At 46.8% G+C, this 16,658-nt stretch overlaps 1 protein-coding gene across 2 annotated transcripts in view; it reads left to right on the top strand.

Moving 5' to 3' along the window:
- Positions 1-16,658, top strand: part of C8B (complement C8 beta chain) — a 54,348-nt gene that overhangs the window by 14,386 nt on the left and 23,304 nt on the right. For both annotated transcript variants that reach the window (XM_086717098.1, XM_025935398.2), the window contains exons 6-9: positions 2,122-2,319; positions 6,110-6,350; positions 8,219-8,347; positions 11,535-11,698. In XM_086717098.1, coding sequence (XP_086573224.1) covers positions 2,122-2,319; positions 6,110-6,350; positions 8,219-8,347; positions 11,535-11,698 — 732 coding nt within the window. The remainder of the gene's footprint in view (positions 1-2,121; positions 2,320-6,109; positions 6,351-8,218; positions 8,348-11,534; positions 11,699-16,658) is intronic.

Raw genomic sequence — 16,658 nt, 5'->3', positions numbered from 1 at the left:
AGACACAGAATCCGAAGCAGGCTCCAGGCTCGGAGCTGTCAGCACAGAGCCCGATGTGGGGCTTGAACCCATGAACCATGAGATCATGACCTGAGCCGGAGTCAGATGCTTACCCGGCTGAGCCACCCAGACACCCCACATTTTTTATTATTTTTAATCTAAATTTTAGTTAGTTAATATACACTGCAATATTGTAGAATTCATTGATTCATCACTTACATGTGACACCCAGTGCTCATCCCAACAAATGCACTCCTTAATACCCATCACCCATCTAGCCCATCCCCCCCACCCACCTCCCTCTGTCAACCCATAGTTTGTTCTCTGTCATTAATTATGCAGTTCCAAGGGCTAGGTTACGACCTTCTCCATCTCCTCTCCTCCTCCTCTTCTTCTCTCTCTCACACATACGTATTGGCTAAAAAAGAAAAAATAAAAATAAATGAGCCGTGGACAAACACAACCTCCCCCGCGGTGCCCACTGGCACCCCTGGGGCCTCTACCTTCAAGGGAGGATCTCAGAGCAGCTGAGTTACCATCCCAGTTAAAATAGCCCCTGACCTGGCAGGACATACATCGTAAGTCTCTCTGCATAGCCAGTGCTTTTGGAGTGCTGTGTCAGGCCCTGTGTGGTGTTGTATCCATACAGACTCAATCCTCAGAACAAGTCCAATGGGAGGGACAAACATCGTCTCCGTTTGACACATGAAGAAACTAAGCCAGGGGGGCCCGGGCGGCTCAGTCCATTAAGCGTCGACCCTTGATCTCAGCTCAGGTCATAATTTCACAGTTCGTGGGTTCAAGCCCTGCATCGGGTGCGGGGCTGACGGCACAGAGCCTGCTTGGGATTCTGTTTGTCTCCCTCTTTCCCTGCCCCTCCCCTGCTCGCTCGCTTTCTCTCTCTCTCTCTCTCTCTCAAAATAAATAAAAATGAACTTAAAAAAAAAAAAAAAAAGAGGGGCACCTGGGTGGCTTGGTCGGTTAAGCGTCCGACTTCGACTCAGGTCACGATCTCGCGGTCTGTGAGTTCGAGCCCCGCATCGGGCTCTAGGCTGATGGCTCGGAGCCTGGAGCCTGCTTCCGATTCTGTGTCTCCCTCTCTCTCTGCCCCTCCCCCGTTCATGCTCTGTCTCTCTCTGTCTCAAAAATAAATAAACGTTAAAAAAATTTTTTTTAAAAAATAAAAAAAAAAGACATTGAGCATACAGAGGTTCAGCCTGTTGTCGAAGGTTGCTCAACTAGAAAATGGCAGGGACGCGTTCCGCCTCAGGCAACCTTACCCCAGGCCACAGTCGGACTCACCTCAGCTCCCTTCCTCGGCAGCTTAGTGTTATGGGATCTGCAGGCAACCAGAAGCCAATATGTGGGGGCAGAGACCATTGGGACTGGTCCCTCCAAGGACATCGAGGCAGTACCTTGGGCACAGAACAACGAGAATGGATTTTTGAGCAAATGGTTCTTCTAAGTTCTCCGGGAGGCACTTCCCTGCCCCTGTCACTTTGTCCCCACTGCACCGCCTCTGACCACACCTCATCAGCTGTCAGCTGCTCTCCCCTTACAACCTTCTCACCAGCCTGTCTCTCTGACTCCAGATTCAGCCCTTCTAGTCCGACCACCCTGCTGTCCCAAAATGATCTTCTGGAGGCTCAGCTACATCCATGTTGGCTCATCTTGGATTGAGTCCAAATTTCCGACCAAGTAATACAGAAACCTCAGTGTTTTGATGACAGCACATTCCCTCACGACCCCTGTCCCTTCCCCTCACTGTTGCGTCTTCGTGGTCAGCTACCCTAGAATCCCTTTACTTCGTAGAGTACATTCTGTTCTTTTCCACCCATGTGCCTTTGCCTAAGCCGAGTCCCCAGGCCAGAATGCCCTCCTGCACTTCTGCCAGTTGAAACCCAAATCACGCACTCACCTCTGAGTATCACCCACAGTCTGACTCTCCTACTGGATTAGGAGCCCTGGGGCTGGGCACACAGTTGGCTCTGAGGTTCCTGTATCCAGAGGCTCTAGTTGAGAGCCCGGCACATGTTAAGAGTTCAGTGGGTACCTGTTGACTTGTACGGAACGGAGGTGAGTCAAAGCAAGTAAGAAACCGTTTCTTTTTTCTTCCCTCAGACCCAAGGCAAATACGAATTTGTGCTGACAGAATATGAGTCGTACTCAGATTTTGAACGTAGCATCACGGAGAGAGGAAAAAGCGTGTCTAGTTCCGGCTTTGGTTTAAAAATACCTGGAATATTTGAAATTGGCATTAACAGCGCGAGTGCTAACGGCAAACATTTTATTCGCAGAATCAAACGATTCTCTCACACCGTAAGTACCCTTTGCTGGCCTTCAGTTCCCATGCATACATTTCGATTTTCATGCCCAGCTGTGTCTGTATTCCCCACTACTGCTAGGCCTAGCAACCAGCCTGTATTTCCGTGGTCCTGAAAATCTGTTCACCAGAAAACAGGGTGGTCTTCCTTGAACTGACTTCTTAGAAAGGCCGGGCAGTGTGGCATATCATTATTTTCTTCTTTTATGTTTACATTCTCTCATTTTCCAATGAGCTTTATCTTGTGGTTTTCCTTAAACTTGAGCAGGTAGCTTTCCCAGACCGTATCCACTCTGGAGACATTTCAGCCTCTAGCGATCTAACTTCTGTCCTAAACATTCAGCTGAAGTTCCCCCTCCAGGATGTCACCCAAGACCCTTCTTGTCGGATGGCTTGGGGCCTTCGCTGGAGTCGGCCACACCATCATGCACCTGTTCCTCCCACTTGCTTTCTGCTCCTCATCACTTTCCTTTCTGGGGTCTAATCTCCCCACCTGTTCTTTATTTAATTCGTGGCCATCTTCTCTTCTTACCCTTCAGCTACCCCAGTTGACCTCTGTTCATTCTCCCTCCCCACCCCCCCCCCCACTGCCCCCACCCCACCCCGCCACCAGGGCAAGCCACACACCTTCATTATTGCTTCTGACCTTTCTGTTACACTTTGTCCTGTACAGCACACTCTTATGGGCATCATTACCTGGATGCCTCGCTGACACTCCAAGCAGGCTCTTCCTCCTACATTTTCTGTGCTAAATAGCATTTGTTTCCTTCCGGTTTTCCAACCTAAGCATTTCAGAATCCTGTTTCGCTCTGTTCTCATCTCCACATTTTTTGGCCACCAGATCCTTCAGTGTCACATTCCAATATTTCTTAATCTAACTCTGATTACATCTTAAGTAGCCCGGACCCTTGCACCTCCTGCGTGGCCCCCGCCTTAGGGGTCTCCTGTCTCCCAACTTGCCCCTAGATTTACGTGCTGCCAGAAAGACGTTTCCATGATACTAATCTAATCATGTCGCCTGTTCCCCCTGGCCCGTAAGATGAAGGTCAAAGCCCGTGAGTTGGTAGAAGAGGAGTAATTGGACTGGGAAGTATTGGGATATGATGTTGGAGAAGCAGGTGACAGGCAGCCTTGAGGAACCTTGAGTTCCCGAGCAAGGAAGGTGCATTTTATTCTCTAGCCACTAAGCGTTTTCAGCTTGGGTGAAATGTGTTAGAAAATTAATCGGAGTGGAACCTGGAGACCAGGTCGTCTCTAATGATTCATAGGAGGAGAAAGTGGTGAGGGGCTCAGAAAGGGCTCTGCTGCTGAAATACCAACCAGGAGAAAATGAGTAGTAAATGCTAATGGGTCTGTTACTGTCTTTGTTTTTCCTTCTAGGCTCTGAGCAACTTGGAGGCAGAGGCTGTTTCTTCCATCTTTAGACTTAGAATGGCACCTAGTAGGTGGTTAAGACTGAAATACAGTGATGGAGGGTGGTATTAATGAAAAGGATCATACTTTGTTGGGGAGAAACAAAGCCTGCTCCTGCTTAGCCCCTCCCTCCCTGCCTCCCTGACTCAAATATCCAGTGATAGCGTGCTTACAGTGTTCTGGGCACTATAGTAGGCTTGGGGTCCAGAGACAAATACAACCTGATTCTTGCCTTCGAGCTCACAAGTCTAGGGGGAGAGGCAAACGTGTATGCAGTCAACTAATTCTTAATTTTTTTAATAACAGTTGTAATGCAGCCTGGTTTGTGCTATAAAGGAAATATAAGCAAAGTGCAATGCAGTCCTGGAAAATGGTGTGTGTGTCTGGGAAATACAGGATGGTGTCACATAGGCAGCAACAGCTAAGAAGTATTGAAAATATTAGTAGACGCATGTCGAGACGAAAAGGGAGAGAAGAGCATTTAAGGCAAAAGGAACAGCATGTGCAAAATTGTATCATGAAAAGAATAGATTTGGCAAACAGTGAGAAATTGGATTAGGGCTGAAGTGTGGTGTGGGGGGCAGAAAGTAGTAAGGTATGGGGAGGAACGCTTCACTACCAGGGGACAGGGTGTGAGTTCTTATATTCACCGTAAGGGAATAGATTTTATTCAGGAGACAATAGAGAGCCAATGCACGGTTTTGTTTTTTTAAATTTTTTTTTCAACGTTTATTTATTTTTGGGACAGAGAGAGACAGAGCATGAACGGGGGAGGAGCAGAGAGAGAGGGAGACACAGAATCGGAAACAGGCTCCAGGCTCTGAGCCATCAGCCCAGAGCCTGATGCGGGGCTCGAACTCACGGACCACGAGATCGTGACCTGGCTGAAGTCGGACGCTTAACCGACTGCGCCACCCAGGCGCCCCTGCACGGTTTTGTTTTAAGCGCAGAGGGGCATTATGATAGAGGCATCCCTCAGAGCTATCGCAGGTTTAGCTCAAGAACACTACGATAAAGTGAATTCACAATAAAGTGAGTCCTATGAATTTTTTGGTTTCCCTGTGCATACAAAAGTTATGTTTACGCTATAGTCTATTAAGCGTGCAGTAGCATTATGTCTAAAATAACAATGTACATACCTTAATGAAAAATACTTTGTTACTAAAAATGCTGACCATCATGTGAGATTTCGGCAGGGTATAATCACTGATCACCATAACAAATATAATAGCAATGCAAAAGTTGAAGTATGCAAGAATTACCAGAATGGGGCGCAGGCACACAAAGTGAGCCAATGCTATTGGAAAACGGTGCCAGTCGACTTGCTCAACGTAGGGTTGCCACAAACCTTCAATTTCTAAAAATCACGGTGTCCATGAAGTGCCATAAAACAAGGCATGTCTGTAATACCATCAGGGTTTTAAGACGTCAGCTCTGATTGGAACATTGACGGCAGGCCAGAGAACGGAGGGAGATGAGCGGGAAGGTTTTATCCAAACCCGAGCAGGAAAAGAAACCTACAGTATTTAGACAAATCGTGAACAGAGCACTGCTTAGCTTGGAAGGGTAAGGAAGAAGGGAGAGTCATGAGTCTCTGGGGCAGAACTAGAATGAGGTGAGAGTAAGGATAGGAAACTCTCACCTCAGATTATTCTTGCACATCAGGATGTTTGCACATCACCTCCCATCACCATCTCTCAGCCTATCCCCCACACCAGGGGTCACCAAACTTTTTCTGTAAATGGCAAGATAGTAAGTACTTTAGGCCTTGTAGGACCATAGGGTCTCTGTCACAGGTGCTCACCTTTGCCGTGGTAGGGTGACAGCAGCTATGGACAGCGCACGAACGACAGGGCGTGGCTGCCTCCTAAAAAAAGCTCTATTTATAACACCAGGCACCTGATGTGGCGTGCAGGCTTGTAGCTGGCTGACTCTTGCCATGCGCTGTAATGCCTAGCCTTCCTAAGGCATCACTTTCACTCTTTCTTGAGCGGCCTTTCTTTGGAATTTAAAAAGCCCAAACAAAGAGGCTGCCTTTGCAGGCAGGCAGACCCTGTATCCCACCAGAGTGGCCCCAAAGTGCTCCTGCTGCTCCCTGCCATCTCTGCTTCTGGCCACCTACCTTTCTCGTTCCTTCTTTGCCGCCGTAAGGAGGTGAGTTAAGAGCAAACTCTCCCAAGCTGAAAGGACGTCGGAATATTTATGAGAAATGAAAGCTTGTCAAAGAGACCGTCTTCCCCCAAGTATCCTAAAGGAATCGTAAGAGTGACGACCCCAGGCCAGGAACATCGGATGGTATTTGTAAAGTTCATCCTCTTGTTCCAGATTCCTAACTTTAAAGGTCTGCTTTTCCCATGTTGGTATTTCATTTAGAAAAGCACATTTCTGCACGCGCGCTCTGACCTTGAAGTAGCACGTTACAAGCTGAAGCCCAGAAGCCTCATGCTCCATTACGAACTCCTTCAGAGAGTCAAGCTGCTGCCCCTGGAGTACAGTTACGGGGAGTACAGAGATCTCTTCCGTGATTTCGGGACCCACTACATCACAGAGGCCGTGCTGGGGGGCATTTACGAATACACACTCATTATGAACAAAGAGGCCATGGAGAGAGCAGGTACGCTGCCCAGGGGACTATGGCTCTCCTGCCGGGGCACACACGAGCTCTGTGAGGTGGTGGGAGAGAGTTACAGGCTTTGCTCCTAGTTCCCTTCTCCCTCCCTGGCTGTAGTGTCATTTGCAGATGTCTCCTTTTTATAACCTGTTAGTGGGTCCTCCTCCGCCCAGCCCTCTGTCTGGGCAGTCCTCTTTTCTACAACTATTTCCTCTAGACAACAGCATCCATGTCTCATGGCTTTAAATGTCTTCGATATGTGGAGAACTCCCAGTGTATGTTTCCCCCTGGATCTCTTCCCAGCACCCAAGAGCTCTCATCCGAATGTCCCCTTGACATCACCGTTTGGATGCCCAACAAACATCACGACCTTACCGTGTCCCGAAAGTCAGCTTTTGCTTTCCTTTGCCAAATTTGTGTCCTCCACAGTCATCCACATCTCAGTATGGTTTCACCATCCAACCAGTGGCTTAAGCCAAGAACCTAGGAGTCAACCTTGACTGTATTTTTTTCCTTCTCATTGATTAGCAAGTCCCCTCAGTAACTTTGAGGCGAAATCCAAGATTCTGCACAAGCTTTGACATGACGTCATTGCTGCTGATCCGTAAACCCCATTTTAAGTAGCAGGATCGCAGATTGTTACCACAGCCGCCTAACCAACATCCAACTCCTGATGCCCCTTGGCAATCTCTTCTCCCTGTGGATGTAATTACAGGACTTACCACTTGTAACCATCTGCAGGCCTAAGGTGTGATTCCTGCTTCCCAGTCCAGGGTTCTGACACTTGCCACGTTAGGTGACCTGCCCTGGGTCACACCGTTCACAGTGGAGGACCCAGGGCTTGGTTATAAGGCCATTGCACTTGCAAGAGGACACATGGTCTGTAATGTATGTAAATTTATGCCGGTGTGGCTTCATTCTCACTAAGGCCAAGGATACCTTCCTCCATACCACTGGTTTCCAGAGCACTTTTCTTATTTCCTCAAACTGCTTCCTGCAAAAGGATTCTGTTATCAAGCAAACTGGGGAAACATATAATGGATCCCACTTTTAGCATCCCACGAGGCTACTGCCATAAAATGACCTGTCCACCTCCTCTGATACAACGCTGGTCACACTTACTTGACCACGGAAGCACATTTTCTTATAATACTTACTATTGCAAAAATTACAAGAGATGTGATCATGAAATTCATATTTCCAGGAACATGCTGGGAGGGAAAACGGATATACGCTTAATACCACCGGAGAACTCCGTAGTCAGGACTGCTCTCCTCTCCTTGCCTGGCCTCAATGTACCGCGGAAGGTGCTGACCAAGTCACATCCAAGTTTGAGCAAGCCCAGGAGGAGAGCTTGCCTTGGGGAGAATTAGGGAGAAACAAGTGGGGAATGAGGCAAAAATGAAGAAGAAATAAGAGAAATCGGCCCCTTCTCTTTGCCAGGTCCTAGACCAGACACTTTAAATATATCACCTCAATTAATTAATGAACTTGCCCTCTCTACTCCAGCAAAGATTAAAGAAGAGTGGGTCAGGGCAAGGAGGACACACTACAGCAAACTGTACTTACTGGACCGACCCCTAGAGGCTCAGAAAACAACTCTGAGCACTTCCCCTCTCGGGAGGGCAGCAAAGACCCTCAGAGCCTTTGAGAACCCTGAAAGGGGAAGGTTCTGTCGCCCTCTCATGAGGCCTCCACCCTGATGTCATGGCTGCCTGCGTTGTTGGTCATCAGGCTGGCCACCCGTTGATTTGAACCTGAGTCACGCGACATGACATCCAGGAAGGGCAAGGCTTCTGGAATCGATGACAGGAAAAGGTGACAGGGTGGATGACCTTTAGGTCATGGGCCTCTTTTCTTGCTTCCTTCAGATTACTCCCTTAAGGACGTCCAAGCCTGTGCCAAGAATGATTTCAAAATCGGTGCTGCCATCGAGGAGGTCTACGTCAGTCTGGGTGTGTCCGTGGGCACATGCCAGGGTATTCTGAGGGAAATAAAAGGTAAGCGGCAGGGGCATGTGAAATCTGTGCTCATTATCTTTCCCTTCTTAGCATCCCCCCCAAACCGAATCTTTCTTCAAGCTAAAGACTGGATATCCTAAGGAATTTCAATTAAAGTCATAATTCACTTGGGGCGCCTGGGTGGCGCAGTCGGTTAAGCATCAGACTTCAGCCAGGTCACGATCTCACGGTCCGTGAGTTCGAGCCCCGCGTCGGGCTCTGGGCTGATGGCTCGGAGCCTGGAGCCTGTTTCCGATTCTGTGTCTCCCTCTCTCTCTGCCCCTCCCCCGTTCATGCTCTGTCTCTGTCTGTCCCATAAATAAACAAAAACGTTGAAAAAAAAATTTTTAAAAAAAATAAAAAAAAAATAAAAAAAAATAAAATCATAATTCACTCAATAAAAACTTACCTAGCTCCTACTATGTGCTAGGCATACAAAAGTGAATGAACTTGTGTTCCCACCCTCGTGGCGCTCACATGAGGTGGGCAAACAATTAAAGAAGCAATGGCACCAAAGCCAGTTTGGAGAATCAGGACCGGCTTCCTAAAGGAGGGCACGTTGGAATTGTCACTCAGGGAGTAAAGCGGCAAGGTTGTTTTTAAGGCAGGAAAAAAATGACAATGGAAATTTACTCTGGGGGCCAGGAGCGGGCCTGGCTGGAGGCCGGTGGAGAAGGCGGGGGAGGCAGGGGAAGAGGCTGGTCCTTCCGAGACAATGGGTGGGGTAGAGTCTGGAGAAGCAGGCAAAGCCATAAATAATGTAGCGGAGTCCGCTCGGCACGGGAGACCAGACTGGAGGGGGCAGGTATCAAAGCCAAGTGTCCCGGAGCAGGGAACCTGGAGGTCATTCCAGGGAGCTGGGAATCAACACAGCAAGTAGAGTAGGAAAGAGGGACCAATCAGCAGGGCCCCAGGCCCCGGCCTCTGCTGCACCTCAAAGAGCAGTCCCCACCGACTCCACTTTACTGAGCTTGCACTGGGGATCGTACGTGGAGAAAGAGTTCCAACACCTGAAGGAAAACAAAATAAAACAACGACAAAAATGAACTGCTGGCCTAGAACGATCCCTTGCACTCTTGACTGATGTGTGATTGATATTGTTTATTTGCTCATTTTGGTGGGGCTGGGTTGGAAGATAGGTCCCATAAGGGAGACATGCACAGAACACATGTGCTCTTTAATTTTTTTTTTTTAAGTTTATTATTGAGAGACAGAGACAGAGCATGAGCAGGGGAGAGGCAGAGAGAGGGGCAGACATAGAATCTGAAGCAGGCTCCAGGCTTCGAGCTGTCAGCACAGAGCCTGACGCGGGGCTCGAACTCACCAACCGTGATATCATGACCTGAGCTGAAGTCGGACACTTAACCGACTGAACCACCCCGGTGCCCCTAGGTACTCTTTAAAGAAGACTCATAGGGAGCACCTTGGTGGCTCAGTTGGTTAACGTCCGACTCTTGATTTGGACTCAGGTCACGATCTCATGGTTTGTGGGATCGAGCCCCACATTGGGCTCTGCATTGACAGCACAGAACCTGCATGGGACTCTCTCTCTCCCTCTCTCTCTGCTCCTCTCCCATGTGCACATTCTCTCACTCTCGCTCTCTCTTTCTCTCTCACACACAAAAATAAATAAACTTAAAAAAATAAAAAGGAGATTTGTAAAGTGATCCCTTGCCCAGGTCACCAGATGGAATATTGGGCAGGACCCTCATCACTTGCCAACTCCTCCCTCCCTTTTGGAGATAACACCATCCTTGCTTCTGTGTTAAACACATCCTTCCTTTCTTAATAGTTTTACCACCAGGTGGATCACTAACCAATACGGCTCAGCGTTGCTTGTTTTTGAACTTTATATGGATGGAATATACTCTTTTCAGTTTCTGGGTGGTGGTGGTGTTTTCGTTCACTATCATGTGTGTATAACTACAGCTACTTGCCATTGCTGCCTAGTATTTTCATGTATGAATATAATACTTTGTCCGTCCCACTGTGGAATTTGAGTTATTTCCCGTTTCACGCAAGTGCAGTCGCTGCTGCTAGAGCATTCTTCTGTGCTTGTCTGGCACACGCATGCAACTATTTTGCAAGGAATGCACCCGGGAGTAGAATTGTTGGGTTGTAGACCGTGTACTTTTTCTGGACTAGTGAATGCAAAGCTGTTTTCTAAAACGGTTGTACCGCTGTCCCCCTACCAGCAGTATACAAGAGTCCTTTCTATGGTGCACAGGGTTGCGGGCTCAAAGCTAAGTGGTCACTTGAGACAGTTCTTTTGGCATGGGGTGAATGGACAAATTAGAATGGGAAGGACTCACTGATATGATTGAGGGCCTTCTGGGAAACTCTACATAGATCAAAACAATAATCATATTATAGTAGACGCTCTTTAGTGGGTATCTATCACACACAAAGCCCAGCTTTTACACATTTTCCCGCCTCTGTTATCCCATACAAAGAAGAGACGTAGCTTAGAGCTTCAGCAAGGCTACCTGGATCAACCTTTTCACCCCTAGTGCCTGAGATTTCTTATCTGCAAAATGAGGATTATATAGTTCCTATTTCATTGTGAAGATTAAGTGAGTTAATACAACACTTAGATTACTGGGGCGCCTGCGTGGCGCAGTCGGTTAAGCGTCCGACTTCAGCCAGGTCACGATCTCGCGGTCCATGAGTTCGAGCCCCGTGTCGGGCTCTGGGCTGATGGCTCAGAGCCTGGAGCCTGTTTCTGATTCTGTGTCTCCCTCTCTCTCTGCCCCTCCCCCATTCATGCTCTGTCTCTCTCTGTCCCAAAAAAATAAATAAACGTTAAAAAAAAAAAAATTTTTAAAGATTACTGGCTGACACATTAATGATCCATAACCTATCTCCCTATCAACCTATTTACGTATCTATGACCTATCAATCTCTCCGTATATATGAATATCCATCAGGTATCTATCTTCCATAGACTCAGTGACTGGCGTTTATAGATGTCCCCTCCTTATCCTGCCCCCAACTTGTGTCCTATTTGATTGGGTGAGTTGCCTTTTGCCCTTTGCGTCGTGACTTCCTTGCTGGTGGGATTGCATCTTGTCTACTGGCACCTCCAGGATGAGCTTAGTGAGTATCATGGTGACTAGGTTGGGTTGCAGCAAATTCCAGGGTGCCGAAGTGGATCCCCTGACATGCCAGGTCTCTGTGTCGATTCCAGACAGAAACAAGAGAGACACCATGGTGGATGACTTGGTGGTCCTTGTGCGAGGAGGGGCAAGTGAGCACATCACCGCCCTGGCGTATAAGGAGCTGCCGACCGCGGACCTGATGCAGGAGTGGGGAGACGCCGTGCAGTACAACCCAGACATCATCAAAATTAAGGTATATCTGGGGAGCTGCCCTCTCCACCCTTTCCTCTATTCAGTAAACAGCTTATGAGGGGCTACTAGGAGCCAGGCTGGGGGATACAGAGCTCAAGAAGACCCACACCCTAATCTCAAGGCACACACATTATAGTAGATAATGTATCTGGAGTGGACCGATTACAAAATAACTGTTGGGCACCAGCTGCAGACCCCTGACTCCCTCCCACTCAGGCCCCCAAGTTGCTAAAGGAAATCAACCGTCAGCTTCTAGTTCCAGCCTTCTTAAATTGATACTGTTTCCATTTGGTCAGAGACTCTCTCCAGGCATTATTTGCGTATTTTAACATTCATTCAACCAACAAATAGTTGCTAACTTCCTGCAGAGTGAGAGGAACTAAGCCGCTGGAGGAGAGGCAGAAAGATGCAAGTGTGAAACATACACTCTGTGCTAACCGGTAAGACCCGGGCAGCCATGACCGTCGTACAGGACAGGGTAATACTTCATGGTGATCAGTGACGTTTTGAGCACCGACTATATTCTTGACACTCTGCCAGGGTCTTTGGGCATGTTATTGCATCTAATCCTCAAACTGCATGTGCTTACCTCCGTTTTGTGGCTGATGAAAATCGAGGTCACAGAGGGAGCATCCATCTGTGGCTGCGCAAGAGTCTCTGTTAGGTCTGGGCCCGAGACTTTGACGTCTTCCCTCCCCTCCAGACTTTCCTGTGGGTTTGGTGAATAAAAACTAATGATCCCAACCAACCGTCACCCACACAAGAGCAGTTTTGCAACCTTAAACTAAGAGGACGTTTGCCAGAACAGGACTGTCATACACATCAGCGGTAGTAGGTCCTTGCCTGTGGGGACCTCTGCACGGGGTCCGTGCTCCATCTCGGGCCATCCTCTCCTTGCTGTTGTCTGTACACTCACTGGTTGTTTGGCATCCACTCCACCCCACCCCCGGGACTTCGTCTTGCCGCCAAGGAGGGGTGACGAGGGACCGGAGCTCTTCACGTGATGCTCTGCAGCTCCCAATCCTGGCAGTTGCCCAGTGTCTTAATTTGTATGTCAAATGCATAGTTGCTGCAGAACAGAAGGCTGCCATTCAAATCCTGTCCTCTGCCATTTTCAGTAGTGACACTTAGGGTACAGCTGCTGACACGCATCAAGGAGAATAAAGTCAGCTGTAGGTTGTACGCAGCTCCAGAGAACTCTGGGGTTGGCTGATGGTGTGGTGACATTGCTCGGAATCACGGATGCGCATGGGAGTGAACAGAGCTCAGGGGAAAATAGATCCCTGGTCTTTACTTGTCACTTACACCTTACCTGATTTTTTTTTTTTCCCCAAAACCGAGAATTAATGGAGTTTTCCCTGGTCACCTACCTGAATGGGTTGGATGTGCCAGACCGGCCATTGGGAATGTCAAGTGTCAGGCATGTGATGTGATCTGGTGTGTGTGTGTGTGTGTGAAAAAGACAGAGAGAGGAAGGAAGAGAGGAAGACAGGTAGGGCAGGCCAGCATGCTAAGCATCTCAGGCCTGAACACGGTCTTAGGCATGCAGCACTTTACCAAAGGCAGAGAGGCCCAGCATGTGTGTGATGTAGTAGAAAGTATCACACTGTCAGGTGTGTGGGCTGAAAGGCGGAAAAGGTGAAGGAAGCAGAGATGTTTTCGGGAGTTGGGGAGGTGAGGTTACTGAAGACTTTTAAGCCCTTCCTTTTGTAAGTCCCTGCCGTGAGTTGGAAACGTATGTTCTGGACATCCCACTCTTCCATGCACTCTTTCCAGCAAGAGAAAACTGCAGATGCCTCCACATTATCTCACAATAATTCTTCTCTGCAGAGTCAGCCCGCCAGGTAGTTAGAGCGGCGATTGTTTTCCAGGACGGCAGAAGCCACTAGACAGGCGATTCCTAGACAGAGTGTTGGCCAGGGGTCGAATGCATAAAGCATTCTTGAGGATCAAGACCTGAAACACGATTGGCATAGGAGCCAGGTGGGCGGGGAAGAAGAACACCGAAGAGCCCCCTCACACTGTTCACTGATAGACTTTCGACCCAGAGAAACGGCTCTTTGCCCAGAGTTAACAAATGGCCGTGGACACAGAAAGAAAACTCCAAACGCAAAAGATGGAAATTACCTTCAAGATTCAGAAGACAAGCCTACATCTAAAAGTGGAAAAATAGAAGTAAATTTTGGAATGCATTTGCCTTTTTATCGTAAGCTTTAAGCAAATGAGGAATTCAGGAAAGAAAAAAGAGATGCTGAGATATTAGACACTCATCAGATGAAAAAGGAAGTGGCTGACTACACGGAACCAAAGGCACAATAGCAGAGGAAAGCCTACATTGGAAACTGTAAAGAACAGAATTGACACTGCAGAAAATTGAGTCAGTGATGTGGGAAGGCACCATAAAAACGTTCTCATAATGTAGCAGCGAAAGACAAAGAGATTAAAACAATGACGTAAAAGAAATATGATGGAAGAGAGTACAGAAGGAGAAATCTGAAACTCAAGGACTTCTTCCTGAGAAAGAGACAAGATTAAATTTGAAGATGGCATTCATCACGGACATAATAAGGGAAATGTCCCTGAGCTGATGACACAAAATGCAGAACTCATTGAAAAGTGGGCAAAAGTACTGAGAGCAAAACAATACAGAAACACATCCTATGATGTGATTTTTTTTTTTTTAACTTTTAGAAACAACCCTATTCTTAAAAAAAAAATAAAGGTGGTTCTGGTCTTAGAATTCTTTGCAACATGAAGTGCCTGAAGGCAGTGTAGTGACAATGTCGTGAAGGAGAAGCTCGGGGCCCAGAGAAACGGTCGTTAATGGATAAAAAAATCCCAAAGACACTTTGCATTATTAAAGGAGTCCCATAAAAATTGCCAGGTTTGGCAAATGGAAAATATAGCATGTCTAGTGAAATTTGGATTTCAGACGAATAATGGATAATTTCCTAATATAAGCATACCCCAAATATTGCATGGGGCATACTGGTATGACCAAATTATTTGTTGTTTATCTGAAATTCAGCTGTAACTGGGGAGATTCTGTGTTGGACTGGCAAACCCAGTCACAAACTCAACCACTCGTGAGCATTTCTATAAGTAGCCAGGGTGGCTGGGTTGTCATCTGAGGTCCAAGCTGATGGAGAAGCTACTATATAGAGCTCAGGCATTGCCCAGAGTAGAAGGAAAAGATATAGTTGTGAATGGTGTTCCCACAGAGGTCAGGAAGGCATTGGTTATGCTGCAGTGAAAAAACTTCCCAAATCTTAGGGACTGAGTACAACACAAGTTTATTTCTCAATCACACAACATGCCCAAAGTATATTGGGGAGGGGGCTTTTTGCATTGCCACTCAGGGATCCGGGCCACGAAGGCTTGATGTGGTCATATGCTCCGAAGATCACCGCTGCATTGGTAAGGGAAGGGGATATGTCCCTTCACTCTGTCCTGAAGGCTTCACCCTGGAAAGGACGCCCCCTCTGCTCTCTTTCCACTGCTCAAAACAAGTCATGGTGCAAACCTGCCGTTTAGAATGTCAGGGAATTGCAACCCTGCTATGTATCCAGAAAGAAAAGCAGCTGATCACTTGGTAAGCAGTGATAATCACACCTTTCTGAAGGTGTGACCACCGTACCTTTCTAAATCGCTGTACTCAAAGATTCTCTAGCAGCAAATTACTCTGACCAAGAGAAGGGTTAAAATACAGATGTTGTGGTAACATTGCCTGGTAAGATAATGTCAGACTCAAGCCATTGGAGCTCACCCCCCAAAATAAATTCTGGATGTCAAATAAGGAAACCATGAATGTAATTAAATGACAGGTAACACCCCCACAAGATAATTTTGCCACAAACAAAATCCTAAATGTATAAAGAATGATACAATTTCTAAGAAAGACACATTTCAAAGGAAATAGACAACTCTTAGCACTAAGATGATGAATAAATATGCAAAATGTTTAACTTTCCTAGGAATAAGAAATGAAAAAGTAACAACATGATATTTTTTTACCTATCAAATTGACAATGATTAAAAATCTATAATATTCAACAGGGCGCCTGGGTGGCTCAGTCGGTTGAGCATCCAACTCAGGTCATGATCCCCGGGTCATGCGATCAAGCCATGTGTAGGGCTCTGTGCTGAGAGTGGAGTCTGTTTGAGGTTCTCTCCCTCTCTCTCTCTCTCTCTCTCTCTCTCAAAAAAAAAAATTGTAATACTCAATATCATTGAGAGAAATGAGATGGGCACTTTCATAAAATGAGATGAGAATATAAATTGAAACAACACTTTATATAACCATCTATACCTATTAAAAAATTTGTGTCAAAGAATATTGAACAGCATGGGGAAATGCCTATAATATGCTATTAAGTGAGGCAAGTGGAAAATAAAACTGTAAAACTGCACTTTTCTCATGCCACTGCTTTGGTGTAAATACCTGTCCATTTAACTATCCAAAAATATTCACTGAAAGGACACAAACCACAATGCTAACCGTTCGAATCCTTTTCGGCCACTTACTGACTGTGTGACTCTGGTCCATCTTTTTAACTTTTCTGTGCCACAGCTTTTTCATCTATCTGTAAAATGGGGATACAGAAGACTGTCTGCCTCAATAGGATTGTTGTAAAGATTAAATTAGAGAATGTATGTATTTAGTTCAGCACCGGATTACTGCTACCATTCCAGTAATTATTCGTTATCATTAAGAATGGTGATCACCAGGGTCCGTCACAAGGAAGGGCATGGAGTTTAATAAATAGCGAAGACCATCTCTTTGCAGCAATATGATAAATAAAAGGGCAAGTTCACAAGGGCAAGTGTGCATAGGACCCAGTGGTCAATATGAGTAGTTAGGACTGTGTTTTGGGGGGAGAAATAAGGAAGAGAGACGGGGGAGAAAGGAAGAAGAGGAGAAAAGAGAGAAACGAACGAAAGAAGGGACAATCATGCCATAT

This window comes from Puma concolor, chromosome C1, assembly GCF_028749965.1.
Source record: "Puma concolor isolate L17-30 chromosome C1, mPumCon1.1.hap2, whole genome shotgun sequence".
NCBI lineage: Eukaryota > Metazoa > Chordata > Mammalia > Carnivora > Felidae > Puma > Puma concolor.
The sequence above is the reverse complement of the archived record's forward strand: the minus strand, read 5'-3'. Positions and strand labels throughout refer to the sequence as shown.